This window comes from Salmo trutta, chromosome 9 (assembly GCF_901001165.1).
Source record: "Salmo trutta chromosome 9, fSalTru1.1, whole genome shotgun sequence".
In the NCBI taxonomy this organism is placed as follows: Eukaryota; Metazoa; Chordata; class Actinopteri; order Salmoniformes; family Salmonidae; genus Salmo; species Salmo trutta.
The window spans coordinates 11,769,902-11,794,015 of NC_042965.1; the positions used below are offsets into that span (position 1 = coordinate 11,769,902).

The following is a 24,114-nucleotide window of genomic DNA, read 5'->3' on the forward strand; positions in this document are numbered from 1 at the left end:
TCTCCGCCTTGTCCGCGAATGTTTCTGCCTCTGCACCTTGACAAAATGTAAGTGTTCTCCTCAAACCACAAAGCAATTTGGAGCGTATACCATCCGGTTTCCAGTAAATTGTCACATTTATCATGCGGCTGACATGCAGTAATGTTAAATAATGGTGTAATCGCCTATAGTTTTTTGGGCATGTTGTATTAATTGTGATAGGCTCACGTTTTACCAGTATGGCGTACCCCCACTATTTATTTTACCGGGACGCCATAACGGACTATACCGCCTTACTTTCATCCCTTCTTAATACTCTCTTCTGTGGATAGCAGAACCTATTGTTAAACTACTGTACTGTAAGTGGAATGTCACAGCATACCCCCTTACAATATAATGCAATAATTGTGTAATTTCAAATCAGATTTTCATTATTGATCCATTTTCCCTCGACCACTAAGCCTTTTTAAATGTTGTATTATTAATTCATGGAGTACCTATTCTGTAATGCTTAGAACTCAGTCATGTGTAACAGGGCCAATCCTTTAAACTATGGAATGCATTCCAGTTAGTGTGTCTGGAATGGCAGAGCCCTGCTGATGACTAAAAGCCTGGGCTATGTCTGGTTGGATGATAGTGTGGTTTAATGTCCCATCATGCCCTGCCCACTGGGAACACACTGGTTGAATCAACATTGCTTCCAATTTTCAATGAAATTAGTTGAACCAACATGGGATAGAAGTTGAATTGATGTCTGTGCCCAGTGGCTAGTACCATTCTCCCTCAATTTAGATTATGTAAGGGTTTTAGGGGCCAACTGTAGAAGGAGCAATGTTTGCATCACCCCATTACAACAATTTCAATAACACCTATTAATAAATTGTTAGACTAACAAATTCATATCCTGAATAGATACTTTGCCGAAACATGTTCTTAGGTAGTGTCGTATGGAGCTGCTACTTTTAGCAACTGTCCCTCAGTTACTCACTCACTTAAATGGAGAATCTCCACACTGTCCTCTCCTGAAAGGGTTTAGATCCTATGGGAATTTCAGTTATTTTTTTTGCCTCTTTTAAAGTACTCACTTCATTAATTTATCTTTAAAGGCCTATACTAAATGGAAGCATGTTCCCTCTTTGTACCAATCAGTTTGTTATCGTAAGGACTATTTCACATGCTCCTGAATGGACTGTTTTGTTTGATACAGTATTGTGCGCTAAACTAATTTAAAGGTTTTAACCAGTCCACACTGGATAGATCAGAAAAAAAGTAATTGAATAAGAGTGTTATTGTCTTTCACAGGTGTTCCCATAATCGCTAAGCATGGTCTCTGAGGATAACTATCACAATGTTAAAACTGGGAAGCCTGGAGCTCTTTTAGCTCAAGTGAAATAAAGATGTCTAAGTTATGTTATGACAAAAGGGTGGTGATGATAATTCCCTTTTCTATTTCAGTGCAGCACACCTCAGAGAAGTGCATGAAGAAACAAAGGAAAAGCAAGAACAGCGCCATCCACGTCTCCTCTCCAGTGGTGGAGGGCGAAAGGAAGCTTGATGGAAGCAGTTTGACAGTTTATGATGACGGCCAGAAGGTGAAGGTGGTGTATGAGGTATACCCTGGTGATGTCCGCATCATGGAGAATGATGCCCACTCCCAAAGACTGTTCCAGGTCACCAACAGAGATGGTGGAGGAAAGGTGCCCTCTCCATCGGACGTAGTCACCAACGGCAGGGGACAGAACGACCTACAGGACCAGAATGCTCCAAAGGTCTGTAACGTAATGTTGATTTGTGATGCCTCCAGCAGCCAGCCCTGCTCTGGGCCTGAGGACAACTCCACAGACACACACGAGACTCTAACAGAGACTTCAACTATGACCTTTGTGGATGCACACACCGTTTATGAGTTGGGGGAGACACACAGCCTTCTCTGTGTAATGGAGGTACACATTAATAAGGAGTTTGTCCTCATTGATGATGATGATGACGGTGACATGTCCCTAAGAGAGAAGACTGTCACTAACATGTCCATCATGGATGGTAATGCTGCAGACCTGGTCTGTGGCAGACGGCTGTCCATCTCTACTGACACTTACTCTGAGTGTAAAGAGGAGAGTGTGGCCCCGGAACCCACTGCACAAGCAGACACACACACTAAAAAGCAGCCCTGTTGCTTCTGTTCCATTCTATGATCATTCTATCTGTTCCTTTTTATGACCATTTCATCCATTCACACTGTATCAGAGGCAGAGCACATACTGTAGTAAATTTTAGTTTTTGCAATTTTGTATGAATTTTCTATCAATCAATCCCTATTGTCTTCAGAAACTGCCCACTACTCTGCACAAAATGAGTGTGGTGATGTTAAAATTATGGTTATTTGTCATGTCATGTCACTGCACAGTATTTGCATCGATTTTGCATTCTTATTTATAGTGTTGGTAATACGAAATAAAGGTGCATAGTGAAATAATCAGCATTTCTCTTAGCTACTTAGGACCACTTTGAATGCTTCTTGAATCAAACCCTGTGATCTGAATAATAGGTTCTCTACAGAAAGCCTTTGAGTGATCATGTGTTGATTTCCATTTATGTTCTGCGTGCTCTTCTTCACTTTAGATAGACTTTTAATACTTGTACTTTATGTACTAATATGTGTCCTTTGTTTACCGTACATTCAATAAAGTTCACATTTTTTGCATTCCTAAATATTGTAGTCAAATGTCTTGAGAAAAGTTATCTGAAGTAGAGGCCCATGCCTGCTCTATACATTCTATGCCTATTGTCACGGTTGTCGTAGGAAGGAGCGGACCAAAGTGCAGCGTGATTATCATTCCACATTTATATTGAACTGTGAAACTATGCAATACATACACAATAAACTAAACGAAAACAACAAACCGTGACGCAGAGTTGAAATATACACTACTCAAAACAATCTCCCACAAACCCAGGTGGAAAAACACCTACTTAAGTATGATCTCCAATTAGAGACAACGATGACCAGCTGCCTCTAATTGGAGATCATCCCAAACAAAACCCAACATAGAAATACAAAACTAGAACATGACAACATAGAAAAACTAAACTAGAAAACCCTCCTGCCACGCCCTGACCTACTCTACAATAGAAAATAACAGCTTTCTATGGTCAGGACGTGACACCTATTTAGTTACAATGTTGTGTTACCATACATTGCATCCTCCTCTGTACAGTAGATGTGGAGAGACCCTATTGGAGTGTTTGTTTGGTGCTTTTGAGGGACAGGCTGGTGCTGTTGGGGCTAGGGGGCAGTATTTTCACGGCCGGATAAAAAACGTACCTGATTTAATCTGGTTACTACTCCTGCCCAAAAACTAGAATATGCATATAATAGTATATTTTGATAGAAAACACTCTAAAGTTTCTAAAACTGTTTGAATGGTGTCTGTGAGTATAACAGAACTCATATGGCAGGCCAAAACCTGAGAAGATTCCATACAGGAAGTGCCCTGTCTGACAATTTGTTGTCCTTCTGTAGCATCTCTATCAAAAATACAGCATCTGTGCTGTAACGTGACATTTTCTAAGGCTTCCATTGGCTCTCAGAAGGCGCCAGAAAGTGTAATGGGGTGTCTGCTGTCTCTGGGCGAAGAACAGCAGGAGAATTTGTTAGTGGTCAGCCTGGGAACAGTGAGACTGAGAGGCGCATTCACGAGAATTCTCCATTTTTTTCTTTCAGCCTTTGAATGAATACAACGTCGCCCGGTTGGAATATTATTGCTATTTTACGAGAAAAATTGCATAAAAATTGATTTTAAACAGCGTTTGACATGCTTCGAAGTACGGTAATGGAATATTTTGAATTTTTTGTCACGAAATGCGCTCGTGCGTCACCCTTCAGATAGTGACCTGAACGCACGAACAAAACGGCGGTATTTGGATATAACTATGGATTATTTGGAACCAGAACAGCATTTATTGTTGAAGTAGAAGTCCTGGGAGTGCATTCTGACGAAGAACAGCAAAGGTAATCAAATTTTTCTAATAGTAATTCTGAGTTTGGTGAGCCCCAAACTTGGTGGGTGTCAAAATAGCTAGCCGTGATGGCCGGGCTATGTACTCAGAATATTGCAAAATGTGCTTTCGCCGAAAAGCTATTTTAAAATCTGACACCGCGATTGCATAAAGGAGTTCTGTATCTATAATTCTTTAAATAATTGTTATATATTTTGTGAACGTTAATCATGAGTAATTTAGTAAATTCACCGGAAGTTTGCGGTGGGTATGCTAGTTCTGAACATCACATGCTAATTTAAAAAGCTGGTTTTTGATATAAATATGAACTTGATTGAACAAAACATGCATGTATTGTATAACATAATGTCCTAGGAGTGTCATCTGATGAAGATCATCAAAGGTTAGTGCTGCATTTAGCTGTGGTTTTGGTTTTTGTGACATATATGCTTGCTTTGAAAATGGCTGTGTGATTATTTTTGGCAGGGTACTCTCCTGACATAATCTAATGTTTTGCTTTCGCTGTAAAGCCTTTTTGAAATCGGACAATGTGGTTAGATTAACGAGAGTCTTGTCTTTAAAATGGTGTAAAATAGTCATATGTTTGAGAAATTGAAGTTATAGCATTTTTGAGGTATTTGTATTTTGCGGCACGCGTCCCACCTCGCCCAGGCAGGTTTTAATCAGGCCTCTCCAGCAGGTGCAGTGTGACATGGGCTCACTGGGGGAGTGATAGAGGGAGACCCCCTCTAAGTCCTGGTGGGCTGGGTGATGATAGCAGCATGGAGGACTTATCTCCCCCTTCCACACTACTGTATACTAGACTAACTCGCTCCCCAAAAACCAACTGGAAACAGCTCAATGGTGAATGGGTGTTCTTACTGTGTTGACCCTATTGGTGCAATGGTGAGCCAGATTTACTCCATTTCAGACCATGTTTTTTTAGCATCAGGGGACAGGGTTTTCCGTAAATACATGTGACAGAGCACCTAGTGTGTGTTGAAGTTATGATGAGTCTCACAAACACTGTGGATAAAGTGGATTCAGGAAAAGGTAGGCTGTATAAACAAGTAGGCCTGCCTACACTTTGAAGATTAATTTACTGTAATTAATTGTATATCACCAATTGTTCATGTCACTCCCATATCTATGTTTATTATTTATACATTGGACTGTTTATTTACCTAGTTTTAAACTTCTTTAATTCATAATGTTGTGTTGAAGATGAAGCCCAAGCGGGTTTGCTATGCCATATATAGTAGCTCTTATTGGGGTACACAGCATAACTGTGGAATTTGCTAATGTGTTTTATATGTCTCCCAAAGTGTGGAGTATTTAATCATACATATGAAGTAAAACTGAATATGTAAAAAATGCTGATGATGACAGACATTTCCCCAAACCACCAGTGCCAACATCACCATTGAGCTGAGACAGAGCGGTAGTTGGATTTCATTGTGACCTCAGCTAACTTTGATACCCGTCTCTCAAGTCTGGTTATCAAATCCGCTCAGCACCGCAGGGTCTGCAAAACGGACATAAAGATGCAGATGAAAGGATGTGTAGAGGAGTTTCGTAAACGGCTCAGAGTCAGGCAGGTACAGAACAGCAGGCAGGCTCGGGGTCAGGGCAGACTGAATGGTCAGAACCGGAGAAACAGAACTTGAGAAAGCAGAGAGACGGGAAAACACGCTGGTAAGACCAGACGAACCGGCAACAGACAAACAGAGAACACATGTATAAATACACTGGGGATAATGAGGAAGTAGGACGACACCTGAAAGGGGGTGGAAACAAGCACAAAGACAGGTGAAACAGATCAGGGTGTGACAAGACAGACAAGATTAATATGAGATGAAATGTTGAGTTCCTAACAAGTTCAGGAAGCAAAAAGCTAGAGCTCTGTGAGACATTCACAGCGATGGGGGCAGACGTTTTGATCAAGAGAGACCTTTAGAAAATAAACATACAAATATGTATTTTAGAGTTATAAGGAATCTTAAAGTTAGTCATTTTCTAATTTGAATATACTATATTTAGAAAGCATACAAGTCATTTCAAGCCGTATTCATACAGTTTTGTTGAATAGGAAATACATCTTATAACATATTTCATATTTTCACATTTGTATCATCTTTGTACTGTGTACTTGAGCTTGTGTCCTCAAAAGTGACTACACCTCAGCAATTTATAACTATTTTTACCAGAAATGTGAGAGTTTAACCTTTATTGGAGTATGCAACATTACTAGTTATTGTTTATGGCCCTTTCATGATAAAGTATTACTTTTGGGGATTACGTAGATTACCATTTTCAATTACTGTTAGCTTAATTTAACTGGTTAAATTCTAGAGATTGACTGTGGGGAGCCAGTGTTTATATCCCATGCTAAGATGCTATGGAACTGGACATTGTTGATTGGTAGTGGGGTTTATTACCAATGCGTTGAAGGATATTACACCACGAGTTGGAGACAATATACTGAGTGTGGAAAGAATGCACTTTGGGAGGATATAGAACTTCATGAATGAATGTATGTACATAAAGACATGTATTTAAATGTACACTATATTCAAATGCAAAATTGCTTTATTATTGTACTGTATGAGTCAGGAAATGCAAACTTGTAGTGCATTTGAATTTAAAAAAGGCTTCTAAAATTGGTCATTTCCACTTTGAAATTTTAGAAGGTCTATTAATTACAATCCACATAATAATTCACGTTTCCTTTTGCTGCCACCCATAAGGTCACTAGAGGGCGAATTGGTCATTTGACTGTAGGAAAGGGCTACCAAAAACAAATTGATTTCAATGAGCAGAGGTAAACTGTGGGGCTCCACTAACCCTTCCCCATACTAACGTGTTGTGGGTTAACACAACTGGCCTGGGGAGAGTTATTGAGTATGTATGTAATGATGGATTATACCAGGAGGGTGGAAATAGTCTCTCAACTTGTACACCATCAGGGTAGTGGGAATTGTTTCAATAATGTGCAAAGTTATATCAACAATATAACCGTGAACCAGTATATTGTGTTAAAGTGCTCACATTCAAATTGATGCTGTGTTGTTTGTCGTGTTTGCACCTACCAATGGAAGAGAGACGTTCAGCACCTAGTACTCTGTACCAGAAGGGGGTAATGTTGTATTGGGTAATTGGTTGTATTGAGAGTGTGCGTCGGTGTTGTAAATTCATGTTTAATCATGATCCTGATTATATTACAACAAAATAATCGAAACTAGTATTTGTATATACTGTATATTGTGATCTAATATTTTATGGTAATCGTCACAGGATGTCCTTTGTATAATTCAATTGATCTGACTTCTACCATGTTTTTTACAGCTAAATGCAGGCCAGCCCCTGCTCTGGCCAACTCATAGGAGATGTGGCTGTCTGGAGGGATTCCACAGTCTGGAGGGATTCCACAGCTGGAGAGGAAGGAACACCTCTGTGTGTGACATCACCGGGAAGTGGCAGGCTTCTGCACTGCAATGCCAAGGTATGCCATTCATGAATCTGTAAACCATAGTTCACTTGAAAAACCTTTCAGTATATGGAAGGAATTTGCAAATCAGTAAAGTTTTTTATTTACTTTTTAATGTTTTTTAACATGTTGTTTCTCATCTCTTGTGAATACCAGAAATCAAGCCTGCCATCAGCGACTTGGTTGTTTTCATGAAAAATGTTTGCGTTGGAATGCAGACAAGTATGAAGAAGACACAGAACATTACAGAGTAAGTTTATCTAAACAAGGACCATAAACTATACAAAATTGTTGATTAGAAAAAGTGCTCTCTGAACTGCATACACCTATGCATACACCTTGACATAGTTATTTGATCTGTCTACCTGTCTATTACAGGTATCTGCCTGAACCTGCTGCCTGTTACCAGCTATACCATCAGCATCACTGCACTGTGCAGGTTCACTTCTACGGTCACAGCTAACACCAGCCTACAAGGTACACTAGAAAACAACCTCAACTAACAATAACATTTTTATTATTAAATGTTTTAAGGTATTATGAGAAATATGAAGCACAATATTGCTTTTAATTTTGACTTTGATATGATATTTAAATGTGTCAATAACTTCTTCTCTTATTGTGCCTCAAACCAAATACATTTTTATAGAGAAGTTGAGGCTCCATTGCCACTGTGGCTACACAGATCAGCTAACACTGTGGACCCAATTAGATAATTAATAATTTTACCTCTATCCCTCTACCTCACTAAATGCTGATTTAGTATCTTGAAATGGACCCATGACGTCTGCCACTCTTGACTGGCTATTATGACTCAAACACTTTTCTCTTTTGTTCCTGGGTTTACAGTTTCTTCCAGGTGCCACTGGAGGGGACCCGTGTGTTTGACTACAGCTCTCCTAAGAATCCAGTCTCCTCCAGTCAGAGGAGGTCCCATGGACAGTGCGTCACTGCCCAGGTCCATCTGAGGGATGAGGGGAAAGAGATTACCCTAGCTGTGGCCGACGGACCCTACTATGATTTCTTCTACAACGCTCCACTACAGAATGGTAGAGACTATTACATCACATTACAAGCTATCAGTCAATGGGGAGGGGTAAGACCAACTGCTATGCATTGGAAATGCATAGCATTTATTCATTAAAAAGGAATGACAGTTTTGAAGGTCTTTAACAAAGTTATATTGATTGTTGATCTTATTGAACTCCTGTGCTATTAGTCATACTGTGCCACGGTGACATTTTAACTATTGTCTAGGATTTCAAGCACACTTGTGTTATTTGGGCAAAAGTGAGAGGTAAGGCTCCCTTTCCTCATCTTTATCCCTTTGGCTTTGTTGTGTTTTAATCAGATTGTTGTAAGATGTTTTCTCTCGTTTGGTAGGTACATCCTACATAATGAAGGTTTCATCACTTTTTGCTGGAGGATCAATTGGAGTCTTTGCTTTGGTCATTTTTCTGTGTATGCCTATATATGATGACATGCTCTATATGTGCAATTCTTTTTCAGTATATTGAACAAATCTGACTTAATACATCGACTACTAAACCTTTTGTATCCCTTTGTCAGGTTTTGTAAGAAGACATGACAGTCATCGCGATAACTGACTTTTTCAGATGGGTCACACTTGGTAATATCAGCATAATGTTCAACGACATCTATCTGTAAAATTGTAACTGTGTAAAAAAAAAATTGTATTATTATTTGTGATAAAATACAAGTGAACATGTTTTTCGTTTTTAATTGTTCATATAGTTTTATTATCAGCAATATCATAAATAATATGTTCTTAAAATAGCCTACATGCAATACAATACACACTTTTTACTCTGTAGGTAGCAAAACCTTTTATAATTACATACATTAATAACAAGTTCAGAATGAAATAGATGCAATACCAGTACTATGTTATAATAGATTATAAAAACTGAAGGTGAACATTTATATTATACACAAAATTACAATATTTCATGAAGGAAAGATCAATACAATTTTCCTCATGAATGTCAACACTGTGTTCAATGTCGAATAATCAGATCATTGAGCTCAAGGAAGCATTCAAATATAATTCTGCGTGAAGGATGGGAGCAGAGATCCTTGGTCGTCACTAGTTAACACAGCCACAAAGTCAGCATTATGGCTAAACCCCCGGCCATTTCAACAATGTATCTTCTTACAAACAATCTAACCCTAACCGTAACCCTAATCGTAACCACACTGCTAACCAACCCTACGCCTAACTATAACCTTAAATTAAGACCAAAAAGCTAATTTATGTAGACAATTTTGACTTTGTGGCTGTGAATCTGACTTTGTGGCTGTATTGTCTAGTGGAAACCGGGATCCTGCGAGAAAGGCCGAATCGTGACGTCATGATTATCTGTCAAGTGAAGGTCACGAGGGCATCGAAAGGTGAGGTGAGACTGAAGTAAAGAAGAGGTTGTTATTTCATTTGTTTTTTGATGAAGGTATATCATTGGCGCCGCCATGTAAGTGTCATATAGTAACGTAGCTAGCTAGCTATAAGTATTGAACAAAAATGTATGGTTGGTCATATACAACTAACTGTCTTCCTGTTTTTTTTTTTAGAGAGCTTGAGTCCATGTCCAGAGCTTGATAGCTAGCTCCGCTAACCCACATTTGATTTGTTATGGCAGTGAAAATAGCTAACGTTAGCTAGCTAGGTTAGTTAGCCTCTGTGGCCTGGTTGGCTTTAGCTATCCAACATCATACTAGAGAACGAATGTCAATTTAAAAAGAGTTAGCTAACAGAATCCTTGTAATATCCTGCTTAATGTACTTCATGAGAATAGTAGATAACTAAATTAGGCATAATTTCTATTACAACGAAGACATTGGTTTTGTATAACACTATACTCATTATAATATAGTTAATAACGTTATCTCTTTAGCAACAAAAAACACATGTCTAAAGATCATACAGTAAGTTTATTTAGGCCCTGGGTAATGTATTGTACAAAATACAGTACAGTATCGGCCAAGTGCTCCCTACTAAGGCCTATATCAGAGGAGTTTTATCTTCAATAGGGTGTACTAACTAAAATGAATCACAAGGTGTAACTAATTTACAGCTACAATAAACTATTAGTTAACAGAACAACATATAGCCTAGTCCAGGGGTTCTCAATTTTTGGGGGGCCAGGGGGCCATTTCGTGATAGCAAATTCATCAGGGACCCCCTCATAATCATAACACAACTGGAGTGCGATAAAAATAGTCTACAAGGAGTTTTACTATGACATCTGCAGTGCATGGCTGGACGAACCAAGTCTCGGCCTGGAGAGGAAATTTTGCAGTTTTCAAGCAAATTTTCTACAATTCTACATAAAGGTTTTGGGTTGTTGCCGCTTTACCGCTAATATGCTGCAATTCTACACATTTAGCCATGAGGCAGAGAGAAAAGTTTAAAGTTTTAAACCTTAAATTACAGTGCATTGATGTGAAAATAAATACATGTTTTGAGTTAAGAAATGTATAAGTGGTGGAGTACTGTGCCTACCAATATCCCTGTGAGCCTCCCAGGCCCATGTTGCCCAGGGTTAAGAACATAATATTACATCGTATTACACACTTTAAACTTATTTCACAGATCCTTTGGCCAAAAGTTGTTTCATCTGTTAGTAATATTCATTATTCATGTATTTTCATTTTGAGGTCTGGCTGTGGACCCCCTGCAGGCCCCACTTTGAAGACCCTTGGCTTAGCCTAATATCAGGATTTTAAAGCTACAGTCTGGGAATATGTTTAGTTGTTTAATTCTCGAAGAATATAGGCTAACATAGCTACATTTGAGCTATAGTGTCCACCTCAATGTACATCTTTTGGACCCCTAAAACCGCATTGTTGGTTAAGGGCTTGTAAGTAAGCATGTCACTGTAAGTTCTACACCTGTTGTATTCGGCGCATGTGACAAATAACATTTTATTTGATTTAATACAGGGCAGTTTCCCAGCCCTGTGGAGGTAGAGAAGGGGTTGCACTAACCCACAGAACACAGCCACGGTGATGCAAACACCGGGAACAATTCCGCTATATTTGATTGATCAAACAGGATGGAAACAACTAGTAACGGGTGTCACGGCTGTCGAAAGGAGCGGACCAAAGTGCAACGTGGTTGTAGTTCCACATTTTATTAAATCCGTGAAACTTTGCAATACACAAATAACTGAAAATGACAAAACAACAAACCGTGACGCAGAGAGAAACAAACACTACTCAAAATATAATCAACCACAAAACCCAGGAAGAAAACCCCTACTTAAATATGATCTCCAATTAGAGACAACGAGGACCAGCTGCCTCCAATTGGAGATCATCCCAAACAAGCCAACATAGAAATACAAAAACTAGAACCTAAGAACATAGAAATTGAAAACATAGAAAAACACAAAACACCCCCTGTCACGCCCTGACCTACTCTACCATAGAAAATAACATCTTACTATGGTCAGGACGTGACATTCTGCTTTATTACCACCGGACCGTAGATCGTCGTCAAAAGAACCAGGCTGCAGGCCGCCGCTGGAGGTTCTAGGTTGCAGGCCGCCGCTGGAGGCTCTGGGCTGCAGGCCGCCGCTGGAGGTTCTGGGCTGCAGGCCGCCGCTGGAGGCTTTGGGCTGCAGGCCGCCGCTGGAGGCTCTGGGCTGCAGGCCGTCTCAGGAGGTTCCGGGCTGGGGAGCGTCTCAGGAGGTTCCGGGCTGGGGAGCGTCGCTGGAGGCTCCGGACTGGGGAGCGTCGCTGGAGGCTCCGGATTGGGGAGCGTCGCTGGAGGCTCTGGACTGGGGAGCGTCGCCAGAGGCTCCGGACTAGGGGCCGTTGCTGCAAGCTCCATGCCATGGATCATCAATACAGGTTCCGCGCCATGGATCATCACTGGAGGCTTCGTGCCATGGATCATCTCTACAGGCTCTGGGCCATTGATCATTTCTACAGGCTTCTTGCCATGGATTATCCCTACAGGCTCCGGACCATGGATAATCCCTACAGGTTTCTTGCCATGGATTATCCCTACAGGCTCCGGGCCATGGATCATCACTGGAGGCTTTGTGCCATGGATCATCTCTACAGGCTTCAGACCATAGATTATCACTGGAGGCTTTTCTCGTGGAGCTGGAACAGGTCTCACCGGACTGGAGAGACGCACTGAGGACCAGGTGCTCAGAGCATGCACCGGCCGTACTGGGCTATGGAGGCGCACTGGAGGGAGAGTGCGAGGAGCAGGCACAGGACGTACTGGGCTATGGAGGCGCACTGGAGGGAGAGTGCGAGAAGCAGGCACAGGACGTACTGGGCTATGGAGGCGCACTGGTGGTCTGGAGCTTATGGCTGGCACAACCCGTCCTGGCTGGATAACCTCCGTAGCCCGACTAGCGCGAGGCATTGTGACAGGTCGCACAGGTTTGTGTTGGCGAACTGGGGTTACCGTGCGTAGAGCTGGCGCAGGATAACCTGGACCGAGAAGATGCACCGGAGACCAGGAACGCTGAGCAGGCATACTCCTTCCTGGCTCAATACCAACTCTAGCACGGCAGCTGTGAGGAGCTTGCACCGAGCGCACCGGGCTGTAGCTGCGCACTGGCGACACAGTGCGTATCTCAGCATAACATGGTGCTTGCTGCCTCCAATTGGAGATCATCCCAAACAAGCCAACATAGAAATACAAAAACTAGAACCTAAGAGCATAGAAATAGAAAAACACAAAACACCCCCTGTCACGCCCTGACCTAGTCTACCATAGAAGATAACATCTTACTATGGTCAGGACGTGACAATGGGACATAGTTTACCGCCACATATGGTAGTCATGAGAGTCAAAATGATCCTAAAGACCTTCATGTTATTTCCCGCCTTCCTCTCTCCTTCCCCGGGCTGTTTAAGAGCCCTGATAACTGAGAGGCAGAAAAACAACATCACCAAAGGGAATCAGGAACGAGACCAAGATCCCATAGTATGGTACATGAGGATTGAAGATTCCAAAGACCACATAATTAACCACAACTACAAACTAAACCACTACACCCTGTATCTAAGGGGTCTGAACTTTAAGAAAACCACAAAAACACAGCACTGGAACAGGGGACAACCAATCCAGAGAAAATCCCACATGAAGGCTGACACTTTTCCAAGAGCCGCCTCAGGGATGTTAACCCCCATTACGGTTGTATACATTATCTATGCAGTGGAGGATCTCAGTCATGCTCAACTTGAGGATGAAGATTTCTGCAGCCAACCCAGAGTCAGTAAAAATCAGCCACATCACCCAACCGTTAACAGGAAGGCCAACTACAAAGTAGGAGACTTGGCAAACAGTATACAGTGCATTCGGAAAGTATTCAGACCCTTTGACTTTTTCCTCATTTTGTTACGTTACAGCCTTATTCTAAAATGGATTACATTTGTGTTTTTCCCTCATCAATCTAAACACAATTCCCCATAATGACAAAGTAAAAATAGGTTTGTAGAAATGTTTGCAAATTCTTTAAAAAAAATTTTTACATATTAAAAATATCACATTTACATAAGTATTCAGACCCTTTACTCAGTACTTTGTTGAAACACCTTTGGCAGCGAGTACAGCCACAAGTCCTATTGGGTATGAAGCTTCAAGCTTGGCACACCTGTATTTGGGGAGTTTCTCCTATTATTTTCTGCAGATCCTCTCAAGCTGTGTCAGGTTGAATGGGGAGCATCGCTGAAAAGCTATTTGCAGGTCTCTCCAGAGATGTTTGATTGGGTTCATGTCCGGGCTCTGGCTGGGCCACTCAAGGACATTCAGAGACTTGTCCCGAAGCCACACCAGCGTTGTCTTGGCTGTGTGCTTAGGGTCATTGTCCTGTTGGAAGGTGAACCTAAGCCCCAGTCTGAGGTCCTGAGTGCTCTGGAGCAGGTTTTCATCAAGGATCTCTCTATACTTTGCTCCGTTCATCTTTCCCTCAATCCTGACTAGTCTCCCAGTCCCTGCCGCTGAAGAACATCCCCCCCCAGCATGATGCTGCCAGCACCATGCTTCACCGTAGGGATGGTGCCAGGTTTCTTCCAGACGTGACTTGGCATTCAGGCCAAAAAGTTCAATCTTGGTTTCATCAGACCAGAGAATCTTGTTTCGAATGGTCTGAGAGTCTTTAGGTACCTTTTGGCAAACTCCAAGTGTGCTGTCATGTATGTGCCTTTTACTGAGGAGTGGCTTCCGTCTGGCCACTCTACCATAAAAGCCTGATTGGTGGAGTGCTGCAGAGATGGTTGTCCTTCTGGAAGATTTTCTCATCTCCGCAGAGGATCTCTGGAGCTCTGTCAGAGTGACCATCAGGTTCTTGGTCACCTCCCTGACCAAGGCCCTTCTACCCCGATTGCTCAGTTTGGCCGGGCGGCCAGCTCTAGGAAGAGTCTTGGTGGTGCCACTGTGTTCTTGGAGACCTTCATTGCTGCAGACATTTGTTGGTACCCTGCCCCAGATTTGTGCCTTGACACAATCCTGTCTCGGAGCTCTACGGACAATTCCTTCGACCTCACGGCTTGGTTTTTGCTCTGATATGCACTGTCAACTGTGGGACCTTATATAGACAGGTGTGTGCCTTTGCAAATCATGTCCAATCAATTGAATTGACCACAGGTGGACTCCAATCAAGTTGTAGTAACATCTCAAGGATGATTATTGGAAACAGGATGCACCTGAGCTCAATTTCGAGTCTCATAGCAAAGGATCTGAATACTTATATAAATAAGATATTTCTGTTTTTGATTTTTTATAAATTTGCCTACATAAAAAAAATGTTTTTGCTTTGTCATTATGTTGTATTGTGTGTAGATTGATGAGGGAAACAGTTTAATCAATTTTAGAATAAGGCTGTAACGTAACACATTTTTGAAAAGTCAAGGTGTCTGAATACCCTCCGAATGCACTGTAATATTAATTGAAGAGTAGTCCGGTTATGTTGCTGTAGGAGAGGTTAGAGACTGCAGGGTGTTAATTATCAGTGGTGTTCATCTCCTCTTTGGTTGTAGTCTGGCTCGTCTGAAAAATACACCTGGGAGTATCTGTGGGCATGAAATCAAAATAGTGGTCAGGAATTTCCAGTCTCTGAAATGTGATTTAAATCACATTATACTGTAGGTGTAAAACTCATTACAGCTGGCACACCACCCACGTTGCTTCCTACTGTGTCCCTAACTGAGTTCTCAAGGATTGCCATCAGACATTTTCATTGGATATTGACGACATGAAGCCAAGTACATTCTTAAAATATACGGATGTACTCATTGTGTACCTTCTTTTTAAATAAAATATCTGTCAAAAGTACATTAATCTTAATCTCTGAGTTGGAGTGCATTTCACAAGTCAAACAAATGCAAATGTTTTAAGACAAAATACGGTGAGGAGCCATGATACAAAATACTCTATTTTGCTCGAATTAATCATTTATTATTTGAAAATATTTGAAACTCAATCAAACCTGGGCTGATGGAATGCTCTTCTCTTTAGTAGTGATACATTGTTGTTTTTTTTCTTTCTTTTTTTGGTTTACAATCTGTTGCATCTGACACAGTCCAAATACCTGTGTTAGTTTGTGTGTTTATGTTCATGCAGCCACTGGCTCACATGTCACCACGTTACACAATACTATAGGCTAATAAGTCATGCAAATACAGTATGTTAGCGTTACAGGACCAATATCCATAATTTAAGTCTGTTTCTCTAATATGATCAATCTATTAGAGTTATAAAAATTCTTCACAACAAGTGCTACTCAGATCTTGACTCTCCATTCTTGCTCTACTTTTGTTTGTCCCCATCCAGGTCTGAAGATGGGTGCTCTTTCTCAAGTCATATTTTCTCAGCAGTCAAATATAGAGCTCTTGACTATTCTTCTGAGGTGAGTTGACTACTTAGGCCTTTCCCCTCTATCTGAAGCCTGTGTGTTAGCCAATGATTTATCCCCTGTTTATTATTTCTAGTAAACATAAATTAGTGTTGTATATTGTTACCAATGTTTTTTTTTATTGCTTCCATTGCAACAGGCAAACTCAATCGAGTACAGCTAAAGTATTTGAAATGATTTATTCAAGGTATTATTTTCGGCTTTGCCTCATACATATAACTGCAGCCATGCTGAAAAAGTACTTTACTATGCTGTCTCGTATAAAATTGCTTTATTTGAACCTTGGTCTGATGTTAGATTGCATCGTTGTCTCAATCTATAGGCTTCTACTAGTCTCAAATTGACCATGAACTGGCTGGCCCTTCCGATGCCCTACCATCTGGGTAGCAGTGACCTCTACCCCCACACTGGTAACCCCCCTGAGGTCACCTACAGGAAACCATGGAGCAGAGGTATGTTGAGTTACTCTTTTTAATTACTTATCTACCCGACTACCCAGCAGTTGGCCCTATTCCAAGGTTTTTCAATGTAAATGCTTCAATTATGTATGGGCCAACACAGATTTGTATGATTATGATTATCTATAGGAAGGAGTCTAAACATTTACATTATTGCATCAGCAGTGGTTAGATAAGGACTCATAGACACGTTTTTCCTATTCCTTGTTTTGACAGGGAATGTGATTTCCAACTGCAAACTGTTTGTCAGTGGATCTGTACTAGATGACTTGAGCATTAAAGGACAACCAACATCCTCTCTTGAGAAGTAAATACTTCATTTGAAAACATGTATATAGACTACTGTACACCATTTTTATGTTTAAAGACAATCCAAATGCTTAAAGTTCAGTTTACACCTGAGAAGTTACTGAAGGATTGTATGCGCTACATTTGACAGGGTTTTCTCATCATGATGTAATTTTTCAGGCTGAGTGTTAGTCTGACCCAGGTGAGAGTGGATCTTCTGGAGGTGATACCGAGCTCCAACCCTAACTCGCAGCTTGATTTAGATAGAGATGAAGCAGCGTGGCTCCTGAGAGAGGCTAGGAAGGACAAGGGACACTTTGTCTGTAATGAATCCTTTAGCAAGAGCACAGGAGAGAAAATGAGGCCAAGACATCAGCATGATGGTCAGTTCATAACGTAATGCTTCAATGCAAATATTCCTACACTGTGTATCAGACAATGTTATTTTCCTGTTATTGGATGAATAACGATGAAGAGGAAAATCCCTTGAATTATTTTGAATTACATATCCAGAGATATCCTTTCCTAGTTATGTGCTATAAGCAGTGTCTATGTCAGTGGAGGTAAGTTAAAAGAAACAAGTCGCAAAATAACTATGTGGACATGTACTGATATAACCAAACCTGTATTGTCCTCTCAGATCTTGTCATGCCAGAGGAGGTTCTGTTTGCTGATCACTTGCCACAGTTCAGGAAACATCTGCCCTCCATGAAAGCCAAGTTATCCAGACTGAGGAACCTGCCTGTGTCAGATCCTCTTCTCAGCTCCACTGGAGGCACCCTGTCAGAGGAAGCTATATTCAGGTAGGCAACAGTATTGGGGTAATTTCAGTGAACTCAGTAAGGGAATTGTAATTAAATTAATGAATCATCCTCATAGAAAACCATGGACAATTTTCAATTCATTAAGGATATTTTCATTCATGGTGGTAATATACAGTTGTCTTTGTTGTGTAGTATTACTTAATGATCTGTTTTTGTTTTGTAAACTATTTAATGTCAATTGGGCTTTCAGGCACTGTGTGGCCTATGAGGTACCCCTTGATGCAGAGACGGAAAGCTCCGAAACCTGTTCAAACACTGACGAGGACTTTAGCAAAGAGTCGTTGTTGAATGAAGAGGTAATTTATTTGTATTATTATTATTTCAATGTTTTATTAACAACAAATGTAACAAAATATAGTCATACTTTGTAACACAGTATACAAAACAAAGACAATCTTTATACACAGGGTATACACATTTAAAGCTACAATATGTAACTTTTCTGGCGACCCGACTAAATTCACACAGAAATATGAGTTATAGGTCTAAAGAAGCGGTAGATCTGTTGTATGTGCGCTATTTTTATGCTTCCCGTTCTTAAGTTTCATTTTTGCGTCTTTTCCATAACCAAAAATATTGTAGTTTCAGCTGTTTGAAGCTGGTGTACAAAGCTGAAAGTAAAATATGTTTCACAGTGGTTTAGATGGTATAATGATACTCTACACTATGACTGCTCGTTTTGTCACATAAACTGAAATTAAGCGAACTATTCGAATTTTAGCAACCAGGAAATGGTGGAGCGATTTCTGCGTAGTGCATCTTTAAACAAAAATACATAAGACTTCACAGGCATTTAGGGTTCGCTTTGCGTTACCATTTTTTAAATTTACTCCTGCAGCATTTTAAAGTAATTTTCTTGGCTTTTCTTTAGCACTTGCATTTATGTATAAAATATTTACCATACATAAAAGAGATTCATTATGTATACTTTGTTCTGATCCAAATCCTGATGATGAAATCAAAGTAATGCATCCTTACCGTCAAGCTGAACCCCAGCACCAGTTGATCTAATAAAGAAAGGCTCAAGGTTTGTCCCCAAAAAATCTTAGTACAAATACAATCATAGAGAATGAAAAGATGATTATACAGGACACTGAGGAGGAAGATTATATAACAAATCTGTTTAGCAAATAGTTACCAGATTGTATAAATGATTCAATGTTATTCCTTTCTTATAGTCTCTGATGTTACCTGTTGAAATGGACACCTGCACACCCAAAAGGGAAGATTGCCTCCCTTTTTCAAATATTCCTAAACTATTGAATGTTGTGCCCGAATTGATGGAGGAGCGAACTTCTTGCCTGGATATGCTGACTAAAGGTGGGGGGTAACTATATCTAGGAACAGCATTTACTGTGTGGAATGACAGTGATTGAGGCTAATCGCAATGTCCTGTGTCATCTGTTTATTTAACCTTTAGCCAGTTAAGTCATTGAGAAGAAATATTCCTTACCAATAACAACCTCTTATATGTTTTTTCTTTCTTTCAGCAACTCCCTCAGATGCACTGGAGTCAGTGGACATATCCCAGTTTGAAGTGCCAAGGCTGCCAGTGAATGACTCTCACTGTGAGATTAATGAAATCCTGCTGGATCTTAAGTCATCAGGTACAAAACTATCGCTTTACTGTAGATCTTACTTTACTGTAGATCTCACTTTACTAGATCTCACTTCACTGTAGATCTTACTCTGCTGTAGATCTTACTTTACTGTAGATCTCACTTTAATGTAGATCTTACTTTACTGTAGATCTCACTTTACTGTAGATCTCACTTTACTGTATATTCTCATTATGTGTCAAGAGTCAATTAATCAACAGAATGGCTACATACAATGTATTATCGACATATGGTATAACCAAATCAATGTGTGAATTATTAGAATTTCCACCCCCCTCCTATCAGATCACTTGGTGTTGCCTACTCAGATGGAGATGGACCTACCCCTCACCCCCTCTCCCAAGCCCAACCTGACCCAGCTCTGTCTGGCCTCCTCCCAACTCCCAGCTGAGCAGATCTCTCCACTCTACAGATAGTAAGTCACCTCTTGACCTATCACCAGTGTGAGGGTAAGACTAGAGAGATAATACCATGTATTTTTCATAGCTGGGGTACATTCCTTGGCGTGTTCTACCACTGCAGATGTGGCTGCTTATATCAGGATACAGGGTCTAGCAACCTGCAATGTTGTTCTGAGATTCCATCACTAAGTGTACATCATGTCTCTATATATGACTCTGTAAGCGTGCCACTAAGTGATGCAGCGTGCCACTAAGTGATGCAGCGTGCCACTAAGTGATGCAGCGTGCCACTAAGTGATGCAGCGTGCCACTAAGTGATGCAGCGTGCCACTAAGTGATGCAGCGTGCCACTAAGTGATGCAGCGTGCCACTAAGTGATACAGGGTCTCATGGGGCCGGTGATTGTCTTGTAGTTATTTTGTGTCTGAGAAAGATCAGGAGGAGATGGAACAGGCACTTTGGAGGGCAGAGAAGCACCTTGACTTGGTAATGGGCTTTCTTTTGGCAGGTAAGAGCATAGTACTGTAGTTAGATGAGGTGTGTGACATAACAAGACGTATCACAAATTACAATATCCACTGTTACCAGTTCACCGTTACCTAAGTTCCCTCTGTCACACTTCCTTTGCCTGCATTCATGCTGCATTTTGCACATTGCGTTGTTAGCAGCATTGCATTACTAAAAATACATATTCTTCTCTTTGCTAAATGCTAACAGAGCCTCAGAAGTCAGAATCCGTTGTGCAGCTCCAGCCTTTGACCGAAGTCTTATTAGGGATTGGTCGGGACAACTCTGTGAGACTCGATGAAGGAATGGAACTATCACTCCTGGGAACAAACTCACCAGGACTGACAGGGATGTATGGGAATGGTTCCTCTGACTTCACTGAGTGTATGATGATCTCAGACCAACCCCACCTTATGGAGACATTGAGCAGTATGATAGAGGACTTCACACTACTATCACCCTGCCAGATGGACAGTAAGTTTGACTGATCTATAAAACTATTGTCCCACTGCAGTATTGCTAGCTACCTGTCTAGGTAACTTTGTAAATTCTTTCAAAGCGTGAAACTTATTGAGGATGTTGTGTTATCTTGTTTTACAGATATATTGAGTGAATCTGTAGATGACTCTGGTAAGTTTAATATCAGGCCGATATATGAATCAGTTTATTACCATATAATATAATAAGCACTTTGCTGCCGCTATCTTCCGCAGTGCCTAAAAAAATCATTGAAAGTGTGTATAATATGGCTGCAGCAAAGTTCTGGATCTCGCTCCTCTATCTGTCCCTAGAGTTGTCAGGCCCACCAAGTGAGATCAAAGGCAGGTCTATCCTGAAGAATGCAACGCCCATGGTTGTGCTATATCATCAGGAGAGAGAGAGAGCTGGGAACACAGTCGTTTCAGCACCAGCTGTTTCCACTTCCCAGGAGAGAGAGAGAACCGGGAATGTGGCCCTCACAGCCCAAGCATCTACTTCTTCCCAAGAGAAAGAGAGATCTGGGACTGTGGTCTTTTCAACGCAGGCTGTTTCAACTTCTCGTGAGAAAGAGAGAGCTGGGAGTATGGCCATCTCAGCAGCACAGGCTACCACCACTACTTACCTGGAGAAGTTAAACCATGCCGTTAGACCTCAGAAGAAGGAGGGTTTACCTGACCAGACAGCTAATGTATCCAAACTCCCAAACCCCAGACCCAGTGTGAGAGACCGTCACATGAGTCTCCCAGTGGCTAAACCTCAGAAGGACTTAGACCCTCTGTCCACTTTCATGATGTTAAGGGCCCAACAGAGAACCTACGTCTCGGTGTCGCCTCAGAACTATACAAGCACCCCAGGTAGAGTATGAAGTAGATACGATATGATATTTTACTGTCCATGTTCATGGCAATTCACCATGACAAGCAGTATTTACAGCAACATGGGTTTGTGAGATTATTTTAGGCCCTCTAAGCATTTAACTTATTTAATAAGTAAGTGAGTGATTTTCAGTGGCACAGGTGGAGCAGCAGACACCTACGACAGAAATGAGGCCTGCCTATGCAGTCACAGGAAATGACATCAGAGCCCCTGAGGCAATCATTCAGCCTGTCCCTGAGGACAGACATAACAGCAAAGTCATACACATCCAAGCCACAGGTACAGTGCAGTACTGTGGTACACATTGAACTAAATAATCCTACTAAATATGTTCACCTATATTAATAGCTAAATACCGTAGAATGACGGTTTATTCTTGCTTGTGCCGACTTTCTTTGTTCTTATTAAAAATGGAACTATTGTACTTGTCGAATTCTGTACTTTTTGTCTAATTCAGTTTTATAGGCTAGAGAAGGCAATGTATATTTACAGTATATATAGCTACAGTATATTGATAATCAAATGCAGACGATGCTGTGAAAACTGATTCCATCGTCCCCTAACCATGAGCAGGTTGGCATTCATTGTGATGACTCATGTACTGGAGGCAGCTCTGCAGGGTAGTCACTAGCTGGCACAGCCACAATGTCCTAAAATATATTTTTAAACCTAACCTTAACCACACTGCTAACCTTATCCCTAACCCTAACCTTAAATTAAGACCATTTCATGAATTATTACGATATATAGTCGATTTGGACTTTGCAGCTGGCCAATTTAGAGGATATTACTCAGCTCTGCCTCCAGGACAAGATTCATCCCAATAAACATCAAGCTGCTAACCATGACACACGTCAAATTCTGAGCACAGTTACAGCCGCCTCCCCTCCCTCTGTGCTCCTGCAGAGAGTCAGTTCTGGGCATACAGAGAGCTGCAGGCATTTGCTCTGCCCTGCCTGTCCAGAGCCAGGGAGCTGGGGCTGACTAACACAGCCTGTGGAGACTTCAGCACCCTGTACCCGGACCACACACGCTTCCTACTGAAACAGCAGGAGAAGGAGCTCAGCATTCGACAGGGCCAGGGTGAGACACACACACATTTACCAAACACAACCAGTCAGGCACCCATGCTTGGACACTGGTGTATATATGTGTTGGCTTATTCTGGCGTGTTCTTCCTTGACTTTCCATTTGTTTAGTAGATTTCTGATCTGATAAACCGTGTTTAAACCACGATTGAAAGGATTAAAGTAATACAAATTAAGGTAATAATATACTGCACCCTAGTAATTGAATCTGAACGTCTCATTTTATGGCCTGACATATAGAAGAAGTTGTTTGATGTTGTGTTGCAGACCCAGAGGCTTTGTTTAACTATGTGGCACTGATACATGTCCTTGTGACAGTGAAGGACCTGCTCTTCAAGTGTGACCTCAGCACTGCAGTGGGTCAGTATACAGGAGTTGAAAATGTCAACTCCAGCACACTGCTATTCAACAATGCTTTTAATTGATCGCAAACCACGGTTTTGTCCTCTATATATCTGCAATTCCCTCTTTTTGGTCCTTTTAACAAGAGTACCTATCCAAGGCCACAGAGGCCTGCGCGGGGCAGAGTCTGGACAAGCTAGTGAGAAAGCTGGAGATTGTTCTGTATCTCAGTCAGAAAAAACAAGAGCCCAACCCTAAGATACTGGAACTGCAGGAACAGCTGACCACATGGGTGCAGAGCAAGAGCAATGGGGTCCAAAACTCCAAAGTGAGTTTTCTTTCCTATCAAAATGCATATGGATATGAAAAGTAAACGTTGCAATTCATTCAACATGACAGCTAAAAGGCACAATAGGATCTACAGTATGTGAACTTCACCACAAACCAGACTACGTTGTGAAAGTCATCACAATTGATGACTGTAGTATTTCAGAGGTAAATACATTTTATGTTGTAGGTTCTGGTGATAATAACAATGGACTTGGACTGTGCCAGAGCTATGCTCATTAAAGCCCTAAGCCAAGTCACAGGTAAGGAAACTTTCTCGCTTCTCTCAGACTTGATCTAATATTGTCAGGTTTGTATTACTCAGTAATGCCAATTCAAGCAGACATGGCCTGTTGCGGTGCATTTATCTTACACTTGCTCACGGTTTTTATTTAATACTCTTATGCAAGATTACTTTAGTAATCAGCCCTACCCTATCTGAGTGTGTGTGTGTGTCCCAGGTGAGGCTGTAGCTGCAGTGTGTCCTGAGGAGAGTCGAAGTAAGCTGGAGGGTTCGAAAGTGCTAGATAGGTGAGTATCTGCCA

The 24,114-nt window shown here is 41.2% G+C and overlaps 2 protein-coding genes across 6 annotated transcripts in view; both read left to right on the forward strand.

Moving 5' to 3' along the window:
• LOC115199579 (paralemmin-2-like) lies at positions 1–8,979 on the forward strand. The gene is made up of 5 exons (XM_029761914.1): positions 1–47; positions 1,435–2,094; positions 7,841–7,901; positions 8,312–8,511; positions 8,972–8,979. The coding sequence occupies exons 2-5, from the start codon at positions 1,458–1,460 to the stop codon at positions 8,977–8,979; spliced, it is 906 nt and encodes a 301-aa protein (XP_029617774.1). The 5' UTR covers positions 1–47; positions 1,435–1,457.
• The window catches only part of shoc1 (shortage in chiasmata 1), a 24,279-nt gene continuing 8,652 nt past the window's right edge, over positions 8,488–24,114 (forward strand). Inside the window, exons 1-21 of one of the 5 annotated variants that reach the window (XM_029762389.1) lie at positions 8,488–8,511; positions 9,032–9,092; positions 16,278–16,353; positions 16,682–16,811; positions 17,034–17,124; positions 17,286–17,488; positions 17,746–17,908; positions 18,120–18,225; positions 19,108–19,249; positions 19,420–19,536; positions 19,834–19,963; positions 20,363–20,457; positions 20,667–20,930; positions 21,057–21,086; positions 21,248–21,790; positions 21,945–22,091; positions 22,719–22,895; positions 23,168–23,260; positions 23,389–23,570; positions 23,760–23,832; positions 24,031–24,100. In XM_029762389.1, coding sequence (XP_029618249.1) covers positions 9,079–9,092; positions 16,278–16,353; positions 16,682–16,811; positions 17,034–17,124; positions 17,286–17,488; positions 17,746–17,908; positions 18,120–18,225; positions 19,108–19,249; positions 19,420–19,536; positions 19,834–19,963; positions 20,363–20,457; positions 20,667–20,930; positions 21,057–21,086; positions 21,248–21,790; positions 21,945–22,091; positions 22,719–22,895; positions 23,168–23,260; positions 23,389–23,570; positions 23,760–23,832; positions 24,031–24,100 — 2,846 coding nt within the window. In that variant the 5' untranslated portion in view covers positions 8,488–8,511; positions 9,032–9,078. Of the gene's footprint in view, positions 8,512–9,031; positions 9,093–9,789; positions 9,952–16,277; positions 16,354–16,514; positions 16,547–16,681; positions 16,812–17,033; positions 17,125–17,285; positions 17,489–17,745; positions 17,909–18,119; positions 18,226–18,888; positions 18,957–19,107; positions 19,250–19,419; positions 19,537–19,833; positions 19,964–20,362; positions 20,458–20,666; positions 20,931–21,056; positions 21,087–21,247; positions 21,791–21,944; positions 22,092–22,718; positions 22,896–23,167; positions 23,261–23,388; positions 23,571–23,759; positions 23,833–24,012; positions 24,101–24,114 lie in introns of those variants that run through there. The other 4 variants (XM_029762388.1, XM_029762390.1, XM_029762391.1 and 1 more) reach the window with 4 other exon arrangements.